At 39.9% G+C, this 23,217-nt stretch overlaps 1 protein-coding gene across 3 annotated transcripts in view; it reads right to left on the minus strand.

The window, feature by feature from the left end:
* The window catches only part of PDE5A (phosphodiesterase 5A), a 99,605-nt gene that overhangs the window by 38,180 nt on the left and 38,208 nt on the right, over positions 1-23,217 (minus strand). For 2 of the 3 annotated variants that reach the window (XM_007672989.4, XM_039913742.1), the window contains exons 4-9: positions 22,983-23,054; positions 18,274-18,363; positions 15,171-15,308; positions 13,683-13,750; positions 8,484-8,592; positions 5,865-5,949 (exon numbers count right to left, since the gene is read on the minus strand). In XM_007672989.4, the coding sequence (XP_007671179.2) occupies positions 5,865-5,949; positions 8,484-8,592; positions 13,683-13,750; positions 15,171-15,308; positions 18,274-18,363; positions 22,983-23,054 (562 nt within the window). Of the gene's footprint in view, positions 1-4,749; positions 4,835-5,864; positions 5,950-8,483; positions 8,593-13,682; positions 13,751-15,170; positions 15,309-18,273; positions 18,364-22,982; positions 23,055-23,217 lie in introns of all 3 variants that reach the window. The other variant, XM_001512530.6, reaches the window with a different exon arrangement.

Consider the following 23,217-nt stretch of genomic DNA (forward strand, 5'->3'; position numbering starts at 1 on the left):
AATGAGAAAGGGCAAGAGAGATAGAGAAGACAGCGGCAGTGTCAGTAGTCAAGTGTCAGAGGAGAAAGGTGCTAGAAGAGAGACAGGAGAACAGAAGGCAGAAGTATGGAAAAGAAACAGACATAATAAAGAAACAAAGAGGCCGAGAAAGATAGCAGAGTAATGAGAGTCAGAGAACATAATACTGAACAGCCAAAACACAGGGATGTCAATCTGAAAGGCCGAAACAGACAAAGATTAAACCAAAAAGAGTTAAGGACTCAAGGGATTAAGTGAACTGAGTGTTGTGATGACTTGTTGAATGGGAGCAAAGGGGTTTAGTGGATACGTGGGAGAGGTTGGGAGCAAGTAGAAAAAACAATTTTAAAATCAATTGTTAAATTTTCCTACTTGACATCTTCCCTAGTGAATGGGAAAAATGCCTCAAAAAATGAAACTTAAAACTAGTAAATTAAGTGGCTTCAAAAACACTAGTAAGATTCCAAAATATATACTGCATTGACCCTATAGAAGGAAATCTAAAGTAGTTGTATGTAGGGAGTAAGTGGCTTGGAGAAACCATCCTAATATATAGACTGAAATAAGAAACAAAAGTAATCACTGGAAACATATTACAAGGAAAAAGTGGGCATGGGAATGTTGGAGGAGACCCTAAAAATGAAAGATCTCAATCTTTTTCTAGGGCTGCTTCATTCATATATTGGTTTGGGCTAAAAAAGACCCTTTTTAATTTTCATTCTTATTTATATAGTTTTGGACACACTGTGAATTTTTCATTGTTCTTCATCAGGCCAATTAAACTTTTTCTATTTCTAAAGTTCGTACTTATTTCTTTTTCTTTCCTATATACTCTTCTTTTCTTTTCTGAGTCCACCCTTCCTTTCTCATTCCCCAGTGCCTGACAAAGAGGAACATACACAAGCAGTGAGGGCAGACAAACATTTCCAAGACATGGTATGAACCACTTTCAAACAATGGGGTATGGCATTCCATCTCTGGGAGACAACGGCAGTAGACAGGCCAGCTTGCCTTGCGGCACTCCCTGAGCAGAAGTTCTGGGAAAATCTCAACTCCGAAAGGCAGATTCAAAAAGAGCCACAGAAGTTGCAAATAGCAAACATATTTATTTGGCAAAGAACTCTCTTAACATGCCCACTATGTGGAATGGATTCTCAGCCTCTTATTGGTCTTTTCAGCCACACTCACGGACGGGCTCTCACCACCACAGAGTTATCTGCAAACAAAGAGGATGAGAGGAAAATAGGTAGGTACTAATCCCCATTGGGGAACCCTATTGCGGTTTCAGAGAGTAAAATGTCTAGAATTCCAAGAGTAGTGGACTAGAGTTCAATAAGAATTGCTTTCAGACTTCCTAAACAAAAGCCGTCTGAATAGCTAACAGAAAATGGGACAAGTGTTGCAATATAATATTGAATGAAAATATAGTCAAAACAAAGTAGACATTATAATTTGAGAGCGCTTCTTCCTAAGCCATCTCATTACAAACAAAGAATTGAGTGTTCCCACCACATCCTCCTGGGAAGAGCACTATGGTTCTGTTTTGGGTGATTTGTTACCAAAAATTTGAGGAACGGAAAGAAATTCAAGACTAGAAGAAAAGAGTGGCAGAGAACACAGACAAGTGGATTTGAGGGCAAAATTAAAGAATTTAACTTAAAGAAGTGCTGAGTGTTGATGAAGAGGCATAATATAGAAGGAAAATTATTTAACCTAGAAAGAGAGAGGGGAGAAGGGATGAAATGGATGTGACCACATAAGATGTCAGATCTGATGGTTTTGGGGTAGGCTGAAGGAGAAGTTAGCATAGGAGAAATGGGGTTTAGTACCTTTCCTAGTCTTATTCCGAATGCCTTGCGAAATATTAAATATGGGAAAGCACTGATGTTGCTAATAAATGGAAAATCAATAGGATGAACTAGAAATAAAAGAATCAGATGCTGACCAGGAGAAAAACTTCCAGAGAGGGATGAAGTGAAGTGGTGAAAATCTCCATTGCCTGAGATATTTAAAACTCAGGTTGGGCAAAGCACTAGCAAAACTCTGGTATGAAACAACTCTGCACTAGTCCATGGGGAATAGATGAGATGATCCAACGCACTGAGTGGTCAAATTTCTACATTTCATTCTAAATATCAATAGTGAAGAAAGAGGGAGCAGAGGAGAAGGAAGAGAACACATGCCTTCCCGACCTCTCCCCCTTCCCAACCCACCAGAGTCTCTCAGCATGAAACTCTCTGGGAATGTGCTCTCAGAAGGACATAAGAGATGGATACCAAGACATGTAAGAAAAATGGTCTATAAACAGGATCTTTCTCAAAGTTTTCCATGAGGCATTTGTGGGTCTCTAAGGAGGGTGTAGAGTTCAAATTCCCGGTTGTGTCATACTAATAAAACAGTAGGACTGTTCCGGAAAGCTTTTCTAAGTATCTGAAAGGTGTATGAGCCACTTGGAGGAAAGAAAAAGCCTCTTTTTAAGGACACAAAGGAATCCACTCCCTTTAAAACTACAATCACTAGTAAGCGACTACAATCACTAATAAGTTAATGGAGATGGAGGCATTATTTTTTATTTTTTTAAAACCAAAAGAATGGTGGGAGTAAATTCTATTTACCATATCTCTTTTGCCAGTTGTTGACAGATGCAAAGACAATAGGAGAATAAAGGATATCTTCGTAATTGGCTTCCACCCCTATTTCAATTCTCACTCAAAACAACTTCTATGAGAAAAATGGGTATAGAAAAACTGGGCACTGAAATTTGAGATATTTTCTACCCCCCTTCACTTAAAATTAAATCATCCATTCTCATAACAACTGGTACAGATTAATTAATGAGATTGTTGGGTGAGATCAAGTAAGATAGTGAAAAGAATACCTTCATTTTCATTAATTCCCTTAAACAGGGCAGTTTTATAACACAATTATTTACTGGACAGAATGTAACAGCTCTCTGGAAGCCTTTATGGGAGTCAGAGGTCATGGGTTCGAATCCCGGCTCTGCCACTTGTCAGCTGTGTTACTGTGGGCAAGTCACTTAACTTCTCTGTGCCTCAGTTACCTCATCTGTAAAATGAGGATTAACTGTGAGCCTCACGTGGGACAACCTGATTACCCTGTATCTACCTCAGCGCTTAGAACAGTGCTTTGCACATAGTAAGCACTTAACAAATAGCAACATGCGCTTAACAAATACCAACATTATTATTATTATTACTAAGAAAGCCAGTATTTGAATGATGCTTAAGGGACTATTTGTTTGGTGGTCAGTGTTGGGCTCCCTGGAGCAGTTTTGTTCCTTTCTGTAAACGAACAGTGCAGAACTTGCTGATAAGGACTTGCTAGTATTGTACACCTGAACTGAATGGCCATTTTTTCAGTCTTTTAATTTTCCATGGGAATGGTGATAAGCACCGAACCAGAAGCAATGCATGGTGTTCGTTTGACACTTAAGTACAAAGAGGGGGAGGAATCAGTGGGCCAATATGGCCTCTGTGTATTCTGGACAAGAAATTTGTTTTCTATGGCATATTTTGAACTCCAGAATCAAAGATTCTTCGGCCCTGAGGTCCTACAACTGAATTTAAAGGCTCCAACGAGCTTGAAGATTGGCTCTCCGGCCCAGATGTTACTAGAAAACATGTCCACCAGCTCTGTTACCTTGTCCCGTTGTATTCCCCCAAGCGCATAGTACAGTGCTCTGTACACAGTATAAGTGCTCAAAAAATACGATTGATTGATAGAAAATTTAATTCCCAGCCTGGAAGTGCTACAAGACCAAGTGTCTTTCTTTCCCTTAAGTTGCTTGACCTCACTTCTGCCTCTGAACATACTGAAGTGAAATAGCTTCCTTCAACAGGTTTAATGAAGTCAGGAAACAAGTGCTTTCTAAATAGTTGACTTTAACCCTTTTCTGAAGGGATCATTTGTGATCAGTGTCTTGGTCTTGTGGATATCACAGTGGTGTGGGACTTGCATACTCCCTGAGTGGCTTTTGGTAATAGTTTATTTCTGTCTTTGAATCAGTATCTCTACCTGTAACCTCACCCCCTTCTCTAAATTCCTCATAGATGGCAATCAAATACTCTAGTCTCCTAATTTCTAGACTCCTTCCCCCAGTGTTCTGTAATTCCTAATTTGGCCCTCTTCCTAACTTTATCCTTCTCTAGTTGTCCTGAATAAGGAATTTTTTTTGGAAAGAAACTGAAGGGAGACAAAACAGCCCTGTTTTCAGTTGTCATCATCAGTCTGGGTAAATTGGCAAGTCCCCCTTTCAAGAAGAATGTCTAAAGATAAAAGGTGAAGAGAATCCAGAAGAGTGAACAAACATTTTATCTGTTACTGGCACAGAACAGAGAAGGAGTGGAAACACTGGGCATTTTGCAAACCTTGTAAGATGGATTTGAAAGTAGATAATAAAATATATTTTCTGGAAGCAAATACACTTTTGATTATGGTACTTTTAATGTATAATCTTTTGTTTAAATAAAAACAGTACCATGGTTTAATATCTGTGTATCTTCATGGGGGGAGGGGGAGCACTAATGCATCCCTTTTTCACTATACACTTCATTTTTGAGAACAGAAATTTTGCTTCCACCCTGCAATAAATCCCTGCAGGTAGCATTCGGTGTGGACTTTCACATACATATGGAAAAGTGACTGCTGTGGCATACAAATTACAGATTATTTTAGTGGCATGCAGAATACAGGTTAAAAAAGTAGTAATACCTATCACTTTATTCTTCTTTCCATTTTTTATGGGTGTACAAAGCAAACTTCTAATGTGCTGGTTTGCATTTTCTGTGTTTTCATTCTATTGGACAAACAAATGAGACAGTTAAAAGCTACAGAGTTTCACTGATTAGCTTCTGCATATTTAGTCATCTTTCACCCGAATGCAACAGCTAAACAGATGATATGCACACTAATAAGCAACATTACTACTAAGCAAAAAGATTCAAATCCTGCCCATCTCTCTTTTTGCATTTTTTAACCTAGAATGGTCAAAAAAATACTCAGTTTGTCCCACAGGTAATAGTTAGGAATAAGAAGTTTGATTAAAGGTGCTTAATGAAAACAGATGTTCCCTTTAATTACTACAAGCGTACAGAAATCAAAGGAGATTAGTTGCTTGAAGAATACACAGTCTAGTTGCTTGAGGAATTCACAAACTAGACCCTGAAACCATGAGCCTTTGGATTGTGAGCTCCCACTCTGAGGGAGAGGGACGACCATATCTAATTTTCACCGGTGAATTCTTTCCCAGCACTTAGTATAGGCATCTGCATGCAAAAAGTGCTTAGTGAATATTACTACTAGTACTAATGAAATCTAGGAAGCTAAGCTTGTCTATGGAGACATGAACTGCACAGAGAAATCCTGCATGCATTGGCCAGGGAGTAGCCATTTCAGCACTTCTGCAACACCTATATGCACACATACGCTCCTGGAGCTCTTATTATTATTATGGTATTTATTAAGCACTTGCTATGTGCCAAGCACTGTTCTAAGCACTGGGGTAGACACAAGTTAATCAGGATGGACACAGTCCACTACTGCACATAATGACTAAAATACCCTACTATTTATGCACTTACTGCTTTCCAGATCCTCTTTCTTCTATCTCTAAATGCCTGTTTGCCTCCACTGCCAGAATGTACACTTTCCAAGGGCAGGAATCTGATTCCCTAACAGTACTGTAGTGTAGGCGCTCAATATATACTAGACTGATTTTTACTTATTGAGCGTGACCAGGTATTCTGCTATACGTACAGAAAAGTGATTGCTCTGGCAAACAAATTATTTTAGTGGCATTCAGAATACAGGTAAAAAAATAGTAATACCTATCACTTTATTCTTCTTTCCATTTTTTATGGGTGTACAAAGCAAACTTCTAATGTGCTGGTTTGCATTTTCTGTGTTTTCATTTCATTCTGCCATTGTAGTCTAGTCAAAGTGCATAGTGAAAACGGGTTCTGACAGAACTGACTATATCTGCAAATTACAAGCCCCAAATTTGGAAATTCCACCAAATCCAATGGCCTCTTTCTATCTCTTTTACAAATTAAGCATCAGCTCTACAGTGGCTTCCAAAGTAGAAGGAGGGGAACAGGGATCTGGGAGCAAACTCTTCAATAATTGTGCCTGTCTCGCTGACTGGTGTTTCAACTCATAGGATGCTGGTGTCTTCCTCCCAAAACCTTGCCAGAAAAGAGAGGGGATGAAGCAACCACACTTTTTGAGGACAGGTACTAATGTCTGAGCAAGGGTCTGGGAGTCAAAGGACCTGGGTTCTAACTTCTGCCATCTGTCTGCCGTGTGACTTTGGGCAAGATACTTCACTCTCTTTGACTCAGTTCCCTCACCTGCAAAATGGGGATTCAATACCAGTTCTTCTTACTGCGACTGTGAGACCCAGGTGGGACCTGATTATCTTTTATCTACACCAGTGCCTAGTACAGTACTGGACACATAAGTGTGCAACAAATACCACAATCATTACTATTACTTTGGCTCTTCCCTTCCATGCAACTCGTATAGTGCACATTGCTGGGGCACAATGAAAATACCTGATGATTAGGGAGATGTACACTCTTCTCGTGCCCATGACAGGCCTCCGGGAAAGTGACCTGACCCTTTAACTGTGAAAGCAGCGTGCCACGGGGAGTACTTCCTAAGGAAAGGATGGGAGGAAACTAACAAATGGTCTTTAGGGACCTAACCAACTTGATCCCTTGAGGTGGAACATGTGCAGAAGTGTGGCCTTGATATCTAAGAAAAATCCATCAACTGGATGTCACTCCCAAATAACTGGGAATCTGCTGTTATTTCTCAATCAATGGTATTTATTGAGCACTTACTGTGTGCAAAGCACTGTGCTAAGCACTTAGGAGAATGCAGTACAATTGAACTGGTAGACATGATTCCTGCCTAGAAGGAGCCTATAACCTTTTGGGTGAAGAGAGGTGTCCCCAAGCCAAGATAGTGGCATATTAACAGGAAAATAGTAATACCTCTGACCTAGTGATGAACACCTGATAATAGAACAGTGGCTCATAATCCTGATAAGGAAGGCAGAGTGGCTCAGTAGAAAGAGCAGGGGACTGGGAGTCAAAGGACCTGGGTTCTAATCCCAACTCCACTACTTGTTTGCTACATGAACTAGGGTAAGTCACTTAACTTCCCCGTGTCACAGTTTCCTCAACTGACTATGAGGTTCATAGTCTAAGTAGGAAGGACAACAGGCTTTGAATCCCCATTTTCATAGGGACCGTGTCCAACCTGATTATCCTGTATCTACTCCACTGCTTGGTACATTGCCTGACACATAGTGAGCACTTAAGTAGCATAATTACAATAATAATAATTGTGGTATTTGTTAAGTGTTTCTTACGTGCCAAGCACTGTTCTAAGCGCTGGGGTGGATACATGCACATTGGATTGGACAAAGTCCCTGTTCCACATGGGCCTCACACTCTCAATCCCCATTTTACAGATGAGGTAACTGAGGCACAGAGAAAGTGAATTGCCCAAGGTCACAAAGCAGACAAGTAGACAAGTGTTAGCATCAGACTTAGAATCCAGGTTCTTCTAACTCCCAGGCCCATACTCTATCCCTTAGGCCATGCTGCTCCTCTATTATTAGAGGTCAACTACTGCCCCTGGCCTGCACTATGACCCTGGGCAAGTCACTTAACCTCTGTGGCCCTCAATTTACTCACCTGTAAAATGGAGGTAAGATACCTGCTCTCCCTCCTACATTCTGAGCCCCACTTGGGAGACCAACCATGACTGATCTGATTGCCTTGTATTGATCCCACTGCTTAGCCACTGTAAGCAATTACTATAGATCCTTATTATCATCATTGGCTACTCTGATGCCCACAGTCAGTATTAAGCTATAAAATGAATGAAACCTTGGAGAGAGACCAACCCTGAGCGCCATTAAAATTAAACGAGCAAAACCTTGTGACAGTTACAACTAACTGTAGCCAAAATGCTCTATTAGGATTCGGGTTTTAGCAAGAACAGAGAAGAATTTTGGCCATTTCACCATTAAGAACAATTCCTTGTTAACTTGATTCAGCTTTTATTGACGATCATGGTGATCATGTCCAAATACCTAATCATTCACTGGTTTTTCTCTTCTTGTCAGCCATATTTCCTTGAAACATCTCATTTGTTAATATATTCATTATGGAGGGCCTGGTACGATTGTATACAATTTTGCCTTTGATACAGTGAGCAGAGCATACTTTATAATCTTTTTAAATGGTACTCTTGACAGTTACTGCTAGTGCTCAACAATTTCACAGCAGAGAGTGCTGATGTTGCTAAATTCCCGTTACCCTCAGGTGGGCCAAAGAAGTCTCCTCGTAATCCTTTGAGGAGAATCCTAGGGAACAAAAGCTACGAAAGAAAATCACTATTCTCTCTCCCAATTCTAAATTCAGTCTACTTACCGTCCAAGGAAATCGTCTATCTTGGCAGACATCTGGAATATTAAGAGGCTCCATAGTGTTCTTGACATACTGTGCATACATGTAATTGATTTTGTTTGTGTCATAGTCCCTGTTAAAACAACATGAAAAAAAAGAGTCTTTTGGGGAAGAAAACATGTCAGATACAAGTATATTAAAATAACGAAGGCAACATCAAACCTCCATAGTTGACTTAGTAAAGTATTCTTAATAAAAAGATTTTAATCTCTAGGAGGGACTTGTGCAATGTGAATTCTTTTAAAAAATGAAATACATCATAAACTGAGAAAGGAACATTTGAGGAAATATGCAAAATCAGGGAGGGCCTCAAGTCTGTACTTAAGACCTCATTTATCCTTGAGCTATTCATTGTAAAATCCTTGTTTCTGGACTGCTTTCAGCTTCAGCAACTCTGGGGAATGGTGCCCATTTGTACATCATGTATTGGAAATTTTTTAAAAGTTCTTTCTTACTCGCAGCCTAATTTCTTTGGGACTCTGCTAATCCAGATGGCTGCCTTACCTCGCCATTTCTGCATCTCTTTAATTACACCTCAGCGGGAATTTAACTTTGTTGGTGAACTCAACAAATATTCGATTCTAGACATATATGGTAACATAATGGGAGTGAGGGGGAAAGGATGAAGGCTGATGGGGAAACAGGGAGGGGAGAGGAGAGGCCCCACTCAGACAGCTGCCCCTGGACCCAGCAGATGGAGGGATGAAGAGGCAAAACGTTTTGTGGCCTCAAATTTCTGGAATATAATTGAAAGCTAATTCCACTCATTTAATCAAATTTTATGGTCTCAGGCACCTGGGGAAGCCTCCTAGATGCCAACTTTGTTCTGTTCCCAGCAGCTGAGCCAGAGGTCGAGGTAAGAGTCGGCCTGACAAGGAATGCGAGGCAAAGGTACCCAGGGGCTGAACATGCTTCGGCAGAAACGAGAAGTGAGAGGAAGGAGAGGAGAGTTGAGCTGTGGTTCTGTGGTTCTCTCTTATTCCTTAAGTGCTGCAGCAAGGGAAAGCCCGCAGCCCTCAGATGGAACTTCCTTTCAAATATATTCCAGATATTTGAGGCCACAATTTTTTTTTTTTACTGAGCTTCCAGGCTAGGCCCTTTTCTGCATCCCATCCCTCCATCTGCTTGGGCTCAGGGCAGGAGCCTGCAAATCAGACCCAGTTGCCTCAAGTGAGTTTACGAAAAGCCTGTGGCATAGGGTTCTTGATAAACAAGGCAGTTTTTGCCCTTATCTTTCTTTCAGTCACAGGAGAGTTTAAGCCTGAAGAAGGAGTAACTGGAATGGAAATACAAAATGTTGCTTTATGAAAACACCAATGGTGCTTTCACTGAAAAAGTATTCTTTAAACCTGCTTAAAATGCTGCAAGGAACACTGCAAAATCCAATTTATGAACGACTTGTTACATGGCAGTGGTTGAATGAATGAATAAAGGATGGGTATTAATTCATTCATTCATTCAATAGTATTTATTGAGCGCTTACTATGTGCAGAGCACTGTACTAAGCGCTTGGAATGAACAAGTCAGCAACAGATAGAGACAGTCCCTCCCCTTTGACGGGCTTATAGTCTAATCGGGGGAGACAGACAGACAAGAACAATGGCAATAAATAGAGTCAAGGGGAAGAACATCTCGTAAAAACAATGGCAGCTAAATAGAATCGAGGTGATGTACATTTCATTAACAAAATGAATAGGGTAATGAAAATATATACAGTTGAGCAGACGAGTACAGTGCTGAGGGGATGGGAAGGGAGAGGGGGAGGAGCAGAGGGAAATGGGGGGAAAAGAGGGTTAAACTGCGGAGAGGTGAAGGGGGGGGGCGGTAGAGGGAATAGAGAGAGAAGGGGAGCTCAGTCCGGTAATAATAATGTTGGTATTTAATCGCTTACTATGTGCAGAGCACTGTTCTAAGCGCTGGGGGGGATACAAGGTGATCAGGTTGTCCCACGTGGGGCTCACAGTTTTAATCCCCATTTTACAGATGAGGCCACTGAGGCCCGGAGAAGTGAAGTGACTGGCCCAAAGTCACACAGCTGGTAACAGGCGGAGTCGGGATTTGAACCCATGACCTGGGCCTCCCAAGCCCGGGCTCTTTCCACTGAGCCACACTGCTTCTCAATGACCTGTGGTCAAGAAATTTGCTTATTAAATCAAAATGATAGAGAGTTAATGGTGGTCCATTAGATTTGTTTTGCTCAATGGTCAACTGCCCAGTAAAACACTGACCCTTACTGAATTCTTCTTCTTGTAAATGCTAGTCACAAGAGCCAAACTGTCTGGATTTGTACAAACTGATAGATATTTATACCCTCAATAAGTAATTTTTCAATGAAGTGGTCCACTGGTACTGAAGGCTGTAATCTCCTTGAGGGCAGGTAGTATGTCTACTAATTTTATTACCCTCTCCCTAGTTCTGAGGACAAAAATCTAAACCCAGTAGGGGACAAGCACATATTATTGTTTGGTAAGTGTCCATTCAAAGGAAAATAATGCCCACAGCGCTGACAGTGTAAGGGAGCACTAGAAGCCCGATACTTCAGAGTCAAGTAAATCACTGAAGCTAACAGAGACAAGAGAGAGAAAATTAATGTCAGCTGCTGAGGCATGTCTATAGATGTAAACCTTAATTATGAATTTCAAATTAACAGAAAACACACACATTGTCTAATAAATCTATAAATCAGTAATAGATCAAATCTCCTTCCCCTTTAAGAAAACCAGAACAAGAGCTCAAACTTGTGAATTGCATCTCACCTGAAAAATGTGCTTTTTTTTACGAACAATTGAGTTATTACATTGCAATTATACCATTAAAACATCTTTTTAGTCAAAATAAAGACCTAAAATAAGCCACACAGCAACAAAATCTCTTTTTCACTCCCCTAAGTAGGTGGTGCTTTTGCTGAGACTTTAAAAACCACCCACACTCTGGGCCAGGACTACTTCCATAAAATTCTTACTTAAAACTCTCTGCCAAGAGGCTTCTATGGTTTTTGCTAGAACATCTGCCATTAAGTTTTCTATGTTACTTTCAGGTATCCTTAAGTTCCTCGGGTAAGCTAAGAAGTCAAAAGTAATTTAGACATTTTTTTTAATTAAAAGAGAAATTCATGTAAACATGTTGGTTTGGGGGTGAATAGCACAAAGAAATACCTACTAACTGGCTAACTAAAAAAAAATTACCATATTCAAATTTCCACATGTCCTCTGTCTTTCAAGAGAAGCTCCCTTCCCCTGTGACTGGCTTTGTTCGGGTTGGACCACCAGGAAACTCACTGTCACCTTATGTGGGGGAGTTTTCCCTTTCGGAGATGATTCTCAGAATGAGCGACTTCCAGTTCCGTGAGCTTCAGAGATTGTTTCCCTATCTCAGGTGTGGGGCTAGTCTCGCTCAACCATCACAAACTTACATGAAAGTTCTTTGGGAAAACTGAAGTGGTAGACTCAGCCTGGGTATAATTATTAAATACCATTCACAATTCAAAGAGGCTTTTGGTAAATTACTGTGCCTTACCTGAGTAGCTGGCATCTATCCCAGTGCCTGGCACATACCAAGTGCTTAACAAATACCATTAAAAGAAAATTAGCACTAAGTCTTTGATATCAATTATCAGGATTTCTTTCAGCACTCTAAATGATGAATTTATTGGTTATGCATTTAAGCATTTTTAATAGTCAAACACACTAACCATATATCTTAATTATTGCTTTTTGCTTCTCTAAGATTTACTATCAAGTTGCTATGGTGTATGGAACAGTAAGTGAATTAAAGATGTTATTTGCTTTGTTCATATATCTCATTGATGAATGTCTGAATTTATCACTTTAGCAAGGAAAAGAACAGTTTAATATGAAATACTAAAGCACAAACCATTTCCAGATTTCTAATCACCAGGAGAGGTCACTGTTACACAACGGCACAAAATTTTTTTAGCTGTTACCCAAAGAGAAATCCTCGGACTATCAAATGAAACTGCTGCAGTCTGCCTGTGCAAGCCCAGAGACGTTTTTACTTAGTGAATAGGCAAAAGTAAATGACTCCAAATTTGCATTATGCTCTTCTTTCATTCATTAGTTGCTCCCCCAAAAAATAGCATGAAGAAATACCTATTAATTAGCTAACTTCTTAAAAAATAATATTACCATGTTCAAATTTCCACATGTCCTCTGTCTTTCAAAAGTAGGAATTATCTAGTGAACAAAACCCAAGAATTACTCTACTGTATCTCTAATTCTAAATAATTCTAAACAAAAGGGTGATTTTAAATCACTCTAAACATTAATTACTCTAAAAAGTACTTAAGAGGACGAGAGAGGGACAAAGAGAGAGAGAGATCCTACATGGGCCACCAGTACTTTCCTTAATTCCTTTAGCCGGGTGCTCAGTCCTAACAATATAGGACCATTCACTCATTCGTATTTATTGAGCACTTACTGTGTGCAGAGCACTGTACTAAACACCTGGGAAAGTACAATACCACAATAACCAGTAACATCCCTGCTCACAACGAGCTTACAGTGCAGAGGTGGGGAGAAACACATCAATACAATTCAATAAAATTACAGATATGTATACAGGAGTTGTGGGGCTGAGAGGGGGGAAGAGCAAAGGGAGCAAGTCAGGGTGATGCAGATGGGAGTGGGAGATGAGGAAAAGTGGGCTTAGTCTGGGAAGGTTTCTTGGAGGAGATGTGCCTTTATAAGGCTTTGATGGGGGGAGAGTAATTGTCTGTTGGATTTGAGGAGGACCAAGGCTCATCCATCATTTTGGATGGGAGGCTCCATTCAGAAATTTGCACTACAGCCATTTTAAAAAAAATGTTTCTGAAAGAAATGTAAGAACATTTACTCCCCTGTGCAAATTATTATTTTGGACAGCATGAATACAACTAGGATTTATACCAGAAACCATAACCATAAGGCTTATTTTCCCAGATCTTCCCAGTGTTGTGAATCCTTTCAGAGTGACAAATCCAGAATTACATCAAAGATCTCAAAATATCGCTTACATGTATTTTTTATAGAAATTACAACTAGAAAGGAAATACTACAAAACAATGTTAACGTTAATTTCTTGAAAAGATGTTTTCAAAAATAACACAAATGCATTTATTACTGCATTTTTATGGGGGGAGGAACAATTCAGAATAAAACATTTTACCTCTTTAAGGCATCAGCAGAATCTTCTAACTCCTCAAATTTCATGTGAAACACACTAGAAAATGAGTCCTGAAAAACATCATGAAAAGATTGTATGAGAGATTAAATTCTGTGAGAGCAAAAATAGTTTTTTACTTTTATTGCACTCTCCAAAGCATCTACCTGTGTACTCTGACTCAGTAGATGCCCAATAAGTATTACTAAATGCACAAGATTTCTTTAGTCAGGATGTATAAACAATACACACACACAAAGAAAAAAAAACCTTAAGATGATCAGCCTTAGTACCGAATCAGGAAATAGGGACAATTAACTTCATTATCTTTTTTCCTATTGTTTCTGAGGCTCAAATTTTGTCAGGTGCAGGTTGCCATACTGAGTAAAATTGTTTTCAGACCTTCTTAATTCCCAGGACGCAGAATGCCAACTTCTGTCACCTTCATTTCCACCAAGTTTTCCTCACCAGAATTTCTAAGTCCTCCCTTTTTTGGGAAGTCCATTGGGTTCTACATTTTCTCTCACAAATGCTTATCCTCCACCCTCACTTTCTTCAAATTAATTGCTCCCTTGCAATAATGGAAAAACCTGTCAAAAATACTCTTATTATTACTATTAACACAGGTGTTTTGGGCCTGTGCCTGTTCCCACCTTCTCTTTTCGCAGGGCACAGAGGCAGATTCTTGGTGAAGACGGGAGGTTTGGGACCCAAGAAATTGTCTCAACTGTGCTTACCATAGTGACAGCCCTAATTCTCAGATAGCAAGAGAATCAGCCTGCAGAAAGAACAGGGAGTCCAGGTAGCACAGTTCTACCCAAGACCATGCTTTTCTTGCTCTCCCCTTGACTAGTTTTCTCCTCAGTCCCCTTATCTCTTTCTAGTGCTTGGCACATAGTAAAGCGCTTAACAAATACCATAATTATTATAATTATTATTATTAGACTTCAGCCACAGCTTTCTCAACCCTCTCCTGACCAGCTGTCATTTCATATCCTTTCTTCCCCCAACCATGGCCTGCCCTTTCACCAGCCCTCACCTACCTCACCATAGCTTCCACAAGTCAAGTCCTTCCCCCACCAAAGGTCACCACTTACTTAACTCATGAGCCATTTTGATGGAAAACAACCGGTAAGCTATCATTGGCTTTGTGTTCAGACGATCTTGTTGCATTCCAAAAGCAGTGGGCCAGCAAGGTTCAGAAAATACCCAAGGGCAATTACCACCCCAAGTTAGGGGGTAAAAAAAAAGTCTCGCAATGTTTGCTAGGAAAAATTCACTAAGTATTTTTGGAAAGGCATAATCTTACAGTTGTCCCTGATTGAAAAACATTGTTGGGATGTCTCTGGGCTTTTAATCATTTGCAACTATGTCCCATTAATATTCTTCAGTCCTGGATTTGCAATAGGCAATAGCTACTGTGGATTCTATATAGGAAGCAGGTTACTGCCTGCATCTCTAAAACACAAACCAAGAGTCGTACTCAGTACTCACAGAGCAATCTTCGTCCACTATGAAAATGGTGCACTCCTGCACCTGCATAAAAGAGATAATTGTTGCTGCTATCTTCTTCAGAATGACTTCCAGTGATTGCTGCTCTTCAAAAATCAGGCTAGCAAGGTCAAGCAGCACCTGGACAAAAATGAAAACCCTATGATGACATCTGCAATAGTTTTGGGAAGAAATGAAACAATACATCAATGTATTATATCCTTCTCAAAAATTATTTTCCATCTGCAAGGTCAAACAGATCACCTCCTCCCATGGAAACAGGTGTGTAAACTGACTGGACTTCAATTTGCCAGTTCATTCAATTCTCCTATAACACAGGGATGGTATTCTTGCTAACCATGACATTAAGAAAAACTCGCCCTAAGATATATTCATCCATTCTTATGCTACAGACATGTGCACAAGGAGTTTCTTTGAGAAATGGCACACCAAGCCCAGACTGGCACTGTTAAAAAATGTTCCCTAGTTCAGTTTCCTACTCCCCAGAGTTATTCGGACCTTTTCCTCAACTAATGGGGTTCAATTAGATGTATGTGCATCAAGTATAAATCACCTGGATATTTGTCCCATAATCCAAGTATTTGATGCAGTGTAGTTGTGACCTGAGAGGTCCATTTTTCAATATTTCACCTATGAAATGTTTTTCTTTTTATTAATAATAGAATAGAAACAAATATGTCAGAAAATGAAAAGCTACTTAGCCATTTCTTTTTAAACAAGATTTACTCAGCTGTCCTAGTAAGCAGGAGTTACATTCTTGAAGAATGCTGCCTTAGGAAAACACATTACAGTGTGTTTGGCTTAATGTAAGCAGCGAGGATGTGCACAAATGACTTCTTCAGACATCACAACCAGACAGACACATTTTGTTGAAGGAAATTTTCCTAATTCCCTAGCCAAGTTCTATCCAAAAAGTAAAGTAAAAATATGAGGTACAGAAGACTGAATATTTTCTGAAGAATAGATATGATCCAAATCATTCAGTTCATATGCTTTTTCTAGACTGTTAGCCTGTTGTTGGATAGGGATTGTCACTATTTTTTGCCAAATTGTACTTCCTAATTGTACTAGAGAAGCAGTGTGGCTCAGTGGAAAGAGCCCGGGCTTTGGAGTCAGAGGTCATGGGTTCATATCCCAGCTCTGCCACTTGTTAGCTGTGTGACTGTGGGCAAGTCACTTCACTTCTCTGGGCCTCAGTTACCTCATCTGTAAAATGGGGATTAAGACTGTGAGCCCCACGTGGAACAACCTGATTCCCCTGTGTCTACCCCAGCGTTTAGAACAGTGCTCTGCACATAGTAAGCGCTTAACAAATACCAACATTAATATGCTTCAAAAGGCAGCGTAACTAGAGTTACTTATAGAAAAGAAAAAGAGATGTCAGAGAAAAGCCAGTGAAGCGAGACATATGAACGGAACTGCAATTCAAGATGCAGCATGCAAAGATATCTCCACCTCCTCCTTCCCCTCCTCACCATTCATTCATTCATTCAATCATATTTATCGGGCGCTTACTGTGTGCAAAGCACTGTACTTTGCGCTTGGAAAGTACAATTCGGCAAAAGATAGTGACAATCCCTATCCAACAACAGGCTAACAGTCTAGAAAAAACATATATTGAGTGCCCTTGAGATGTGGACTACACATGACATTGTTCAAAGTGAATTAAGTACATTTTGTTACAGTCAGTAATAATAATAATAATAATGTTGGTATTTGTTAAGCGCTTACTATGTGCCGAGCACTGTTCTAAGCACTGGGGGAGACACAGGGGAATCAGGTTGTCCCACGTGGGGCTCACAGTCTGCATCCCCATTTTACAGATGAGGTAACTGAGGCACCGAGAAGTTAAGTGACTTGCCCAAAGACACAGCTGACAAGTGACCGAGCCGGGATTCGAACCCATGACCTCTGACTCCAAAGCCCGTGCTCTTTCCACTGAGCCACGCTGCTTCTATAGTAGGTATATACATATACATATATATATATAGTAGGTATATACATATATATATATAGTAGGTATAGACATTGTAAAGCTTGTATAAAGATAAAGACTACACAAATAACTGACCATTAAAACCATACATAAGTTAAACAGTTACACTGGGTAAGTACAAGCTGGGGGAATTAAAAGAGGGAATCCTGGAACTAAAGGAAGTTCTCAGTTCTAGTATTCCAGTCCTTTCCTTTGAAAGAGTGGAGTTTAGAATAACACATCACCAACAACAGTTGGTACTGTAGGAGGGAGAAAGGGACTAGGAGTAGGAAAGTTCTGAGAGAGATCTAACTTGAAAAATTACAAGAACCAAGATGCTAAACAAGTTGTGATCAAAACCCCTCAGTATCAGCTTAGTAGCATCTCAGTATCATCTGCTGTTGTTGACAGTCACTCTCAGTCCTGCAAGATGAATGAATGGTCTCTCTCATTCCCATATACATCAATGGCTAAGCTTGGAATCCAACAACATCAGGCCAGAGGCTGACAGAAGTCAAAGTTTTTTTTAGGAGATGGGATGGGGGCGAATTCTTTTAACTTTGTGAACCTAAGTCAGGCAAACTTTCTCATCCTATGTCTTGGGAATACATCTTCCGGACACAGTTATATACATATCTGTTACTTTATTTACTTGTATTGATGTCTGTCTCCCCAGCCCTGGGATTGTGAGCTCGTTTTGGGCAGGGAATGTTATTTATTGTTGTACTGTACTTTCCCAAGTGCTTAGTACAGTGCTCTGCACACAAAGAGCATTCAATAAATACAATTGAATGAATGAATGAATGAATGAATGAATGAATGAATGAAAGTCAAACAGCAAAGCAATCTGGGAAATGGTCCTGCTGAGTTGTATCCATTCTCCTTTGCCTGAGAAAATAGCAGCATTTATCTTATGAGATTACCGGATTTATTAGTGGAAAATGGGTGCAATTTCTCAGGCTCATTTACTATTAGGAGGACCTACAGGGCATTCCTGTACAGACAGACTGTAGCAAATGACAAAAAATCCACGTGAGTACATAGGACACACTAAGTCCCATTTGACTTTTACCAGTCTCTTTGGCCCTTGCTTAGACTCGCAGGCTGTACCTGGTTGCGTCTGTTTTCAAGCAGGGATGTCTCATACAGTTGAGCATTATGAAGAACGATTCCACAAAATGCCAGATAAGCAGCAAAATCCTGAAAAACATATAATTAATTAGGAAGAAGATAATGAAGTACCATAGCAAGGTTTCTAATTGCTTGCAATCTGGAAAATGAGAGAACAAATGTTTGCTTTGAGTCAAACTGGCAGCAACTATACAAAGGTCAATGAACAACTGGCACTCAAATTGAACTCCACCAAACATACCCACAGAGGTAATCACACTTTATGGATACTGGCTGCCTCTTCAGTTGGTGTCATTTCATCAATCCATCAGTCTTATTTATTTAGCATTTACTGTGTGCAAAGCATTGTTCTGAGTGCTTGGGAGAGTGCAGTATAACAGAACTGGTAAATATGTTCTCTGCCTATAAGGAGCTTACAGTATAGAGGGAGTTTCATATGACTTATACTCAGACAAATCTGAAAATAAGAGGAAGTTGAGTATTAGAAAGATGAAGTTTATATCAGGCACCATGCAAATCTTGTAAATTGAAAACTCTGAAAGATAGTGACTTCTACTCATCCAATTCCTCAGCTCCAAGAGGAGTCAGGAAAACAAAACAAAAATACATGGATGATATGCACATCTTATCTCCCTCCCACGTCAGCACATAGGTCATCTAATAGCTGAGGTGACTGCTAAAAGAGCAGCATGGCTTAGTGGAAAAAGCACGGGCTTCGGAGTCAGAGGTCAGGAGTTCTAATTCTGGCTCTGCCACTTGTCTGCTGTGTGACTGTGGGCAAGTCACTCCACTTCTCTGTGCCTCAGTTACCTCATCCGTAAAATGGGGATTAAGACTGTGAGCCTCACGTGGGACAACCTGATTACCTTGTATCTACCCCAGCGATTAGAACAGTGCTTGGCACATAGGAAGCACTTAGCAAACACCAACATTATTATTATTATTATTATTATGTGCTTACTATGTGCCAAGGACTGTGCTAAGCGCTGGAGTTGATACAGAATAATCAGATCAGGCAAGGTCCCTGTCTCACATGGACACACAATCTAAGTGACACCTAAGCACCACATATATCCTATACATGTATCTTTAAACTCTATTGCTTCCTCCTACCTCTACTTTATTTTGGAGTCTGCTTGTTCCATTTAACTGTAAGCTCTTGAAGGCAGGGGCCATGTCTACTAATTCTATTATATACACCTCACACTGTTAGTAAAATTCATCAGCAGGACACTCATTTGGTTATATTAATGTCTTTCTCCCCCTCTAGACTATAATCTCGTGGTGGGCAGGGAACGTGTGTACCAACTCTGTTATACTGTACCTTCCCAAGTGCTTTGTACAGTGCTCTGCACACAGTAAGTGCCCAATAAATACAAATGATGGATTGATTTAGATGTAGGGTTATGGAACTGGAAAATAGCTTTGGGCAATGGGCAGTTGAAGTAGGTCACTTCTGAGCCTCCTTCTTTTCCAAAGAGAACTTACACTGGCTGTTGGGGAATCAGGGCTTTGGATATGCAAGGTGAGGCTAAGGATATTGCTGATTAATCAATCAAGCTGTGGTAATTATTAAGCGCTTACTGTGTGTACTAATCACTTGGGAGAGTAGAATACAACAGAGTTGGTAGCCACATTTGCTGCTCACAATGAGCTTACAGTCTAGAGGGAGGATCTATGCATAAGGACTAACAGGGCACAATGTTCAGTGATTAGCTCTGTGTCTATTTCAGTTTGTGTCCAGTTAATCTATAGGATAGATTTTCTTAGGTTCTTATTAGTAAATATGACATTAAGAGATGCACTGAAGCTGTAATGCACTAATGGTTCTGTATGACCCGAGAGAGTAATCTGCCTCTCTAAGCACTTAAAGTACAATACTGAAAAGAACAATTCTCCGTTTTCTGTTTCACACAGAATTCCGGGAGTACAATTAAGCATGGAAATGGAAGACCTGTAGATGATCCCGTTATTGAAACAAGTGTTATATTACACAAGCCTTATTCACAAATAGATTACTCTGCTGATTAAAATAAAATCTTAGTACTTAGTGCCGTAGAGTTTGTTCTCCTATTTGCTGATATATCTGGTCTGTCCAATCCAGAGATTTTTTATTTGATTGACTCTCTGATTCCACCATTGCTTAGACCATTTTCCACATCTGGGGTGTTCCCCCCACTCAATTTTGTCAACCCAAACAGCCCACCCACTTCTTCGAAGTCCCTCTGTACAAAAACAAACAAAAAATCACAACCAAACACACTTCCTCAAGAAAGTATTCCCCAGCAATCCTTCCCCATTTCCAATCAAGTCATCCCTTCGGCTAATAATAATAATAACTGTGGTATTTGTTAAGTGCTTACTATGGGCCAGGCATTGTACCAAGTGGTGGCGTGGACACAAGAAAATTGGGTTGGACACAGTTCCTGTCCCATATGGGGCTCACAGTTTCAATCTCCATTTTACAGATGAGGTAACTGAGGTCCAGAGAAATTAAGTGGCTTGCCCAAAGGTCAAACAATAGACAAGGGGCAGAACTGGTTTTAGAACCCATGAACTTGATTCCCTGGCCCGTGCTCTATCCATTAGGATATGCTAAATCAGCACATGTCACTCAAGGAACTTTTTGTTATTTAGTCATTTATTCACTTGAGCTTGTCATTTTTACTTATGATCACCCATGAACTACCTAATACTCATTGCTTACATGTGTAGGGATCTGAATTAAACATGAAGATTTAGAATCTTAAACCTGGGGTGAGGGGAGGAGTCAGTAGCAACCATTCAAAGTCAATTCAGAATATATGGCACACCCATTTTCATCAGTATCAATAATAATACTTGTTGAGCATCTACTGAGTGGAAAGCATTTCAGAAGGGATGTGGGGAATATACTGAAAGGTATAATCAATCAATTATATTTATCGAGTGCTTACTGTGTGCAGAGCACTGTACTAGGTGCTTGGGAGAGTACAATATAACAGACATATTTCCTGCCCACAATGAACTCAGTCTAAGAACCTCCCCTTGAAGAGCTGAATATATAACAAGACAAATCATAAGGGAAGCAACATGGGCTAGGGGAGAAAGGATGGGTTTCGAGGTCAGGAGATCTGATTTTTTATCTCAGCTCTGGCCATGGCCTGATGTGTGACCTTAGGCACATCACTTAACCTTTCTAGACCTCAGTTTCCTGATTTCTCAAATGGGGAGAAGTTCCCTGCTTCCACTACCTCATGTGGGAAAAGGACTATGTCAGGTCTGATTACACTGTTTCTACCCCAGTCCTTAGCACATAGTTTAATGCCTTATAGGCACTTTACAAATACAATTGTGATCCAAAGAGCAGCAAACTGTGTTATTTTAGCCCACAAGGTAATAACCACGGGGAAAATTCAAATACAAAAATTCAGCATTGATTCTGGGGTACTTCTAGTTTTGGTACTGATTGAACTCATGCACTGTCCTCAATTCCTTGTGCCAACTGAAATGTCAGGTAGGGGAATAAGAGCCTCATAATCTGACACTGATGCAAAAATATAAGTAAATAAGTCAAAAACAAAAGTAAATAATAGAATAATATTTTAATGTCCTTCAGACCACCAGTTCAGAGGAGCCCCACACTTGGGGGAAGGAAAAGCTATCACAAAAAACATAAGATAAAAAAGGTAATTTAAAAAAAAATCTAAATAATGGATATAAGCAGATTTAAAATCTTTCCCAAAATAACTACTGTTTGCACTTGGAGTGAGTGATGAGCAGAAGCACACATTAATTCGGATGGTGACTGCCTATCTTTCAACTGATTCAGCCTGAAGTAATAATAATGATTACAGTATTTGTTAAGCATTTACTATGTGCCAAGCACTGAAATGACTCCAAAGACCTCACCATCTATGTGCTAAGTCTGTACAATCATTCTGGAACTTCAGATGTCTACTCCGAGGTCCTAAACTTGAAACTGTTCTGAGAGACTTATTTGGGGTATGAGTCGTTCCAAGTTAAATGATACTGTAATGGTTAAAGCACCATTTAAAAGTCACTTTGTCCTGCTCTTCCTGAGCAGCTGGTTCCATGTAGAATGCCTGACAGATAGAACACATCCTCATGTCAATAAATACCACTGATAGATTGATCGATTCCAGAGACCCTACTTTAATTTGGCAAGGAAACTGATTACACATGGAGTCTCCCAACAAAAGATTTCAAGATCGAGAACCAGCATGAAGCAATTTATTGTGGTGCTAATTCACGCAACACCACTCACACTTTCACACCATCAGTTGTGTTCCTGCAGTGGCACGGAGTGTAACAAGTGATTAGGAGGGCATGAGTACGTTACACTGAGAAATGCCCACAGGAATTTTATGCACCAAAACTATTTGCAACCAAAATGACCGCAGCATTAGCCAGCTGTTTTCAAGATTCCTACAGAGCCCGTCCATCATCTGAACTGCCCTGGTTGATTTCTCAATAAGAGGCCTTCATCTCCAATGGCACAGACCTAGTAGAAGTGGCTGAACAGTAAGTATATTTTTGTTTTACTTCAGCAAAAGCATTGGCCTAATTCTTTTTCTTCTGCTTCCAGTTTAAAAAGCATCAAAAACTGTTGGTTCCAACCAACTGCACAAATAAAGTGAGAGCTCACCCATAAACGGACTCAAAAAGAGATACACCCTCTGTTGTACCTTTTCATCTTTTTCTGTGAATGTCCCACCATTTCCGGATTTCTTATTGATAGCTTGAGCCACACCAACAACCTGAAGAAACAAAAGGATAAAAGTTCATCCAGTTTCCAACAGGTGAAGAAATTCTAATAAGAGAAAAATATTGACTGAACACAAGGAGCTCTGCTTACCTGTTTTTAACACTTTAAGTAATCATTTTTACTACATTTAAGACTGTTCCTTAGAATTTATTGTG

Source organism: Ornithorhynchus anatinus, chromosome 12, assembly GCF_004115215.2.
Source record: "Ornithorhynchus anatinus isolate Pmale09 chromosome 12, mOrnAna1.pri.v4, whole genome shotgun sequence".
Taxonomy (NCBI): domain Eukaryota; kingdom Metazoa; phylum Chordata; class Mammalia; order Monotremata; family Ornithorhynchidae; genus Ornithorhynchus; species Ornithorhynchus anatinus.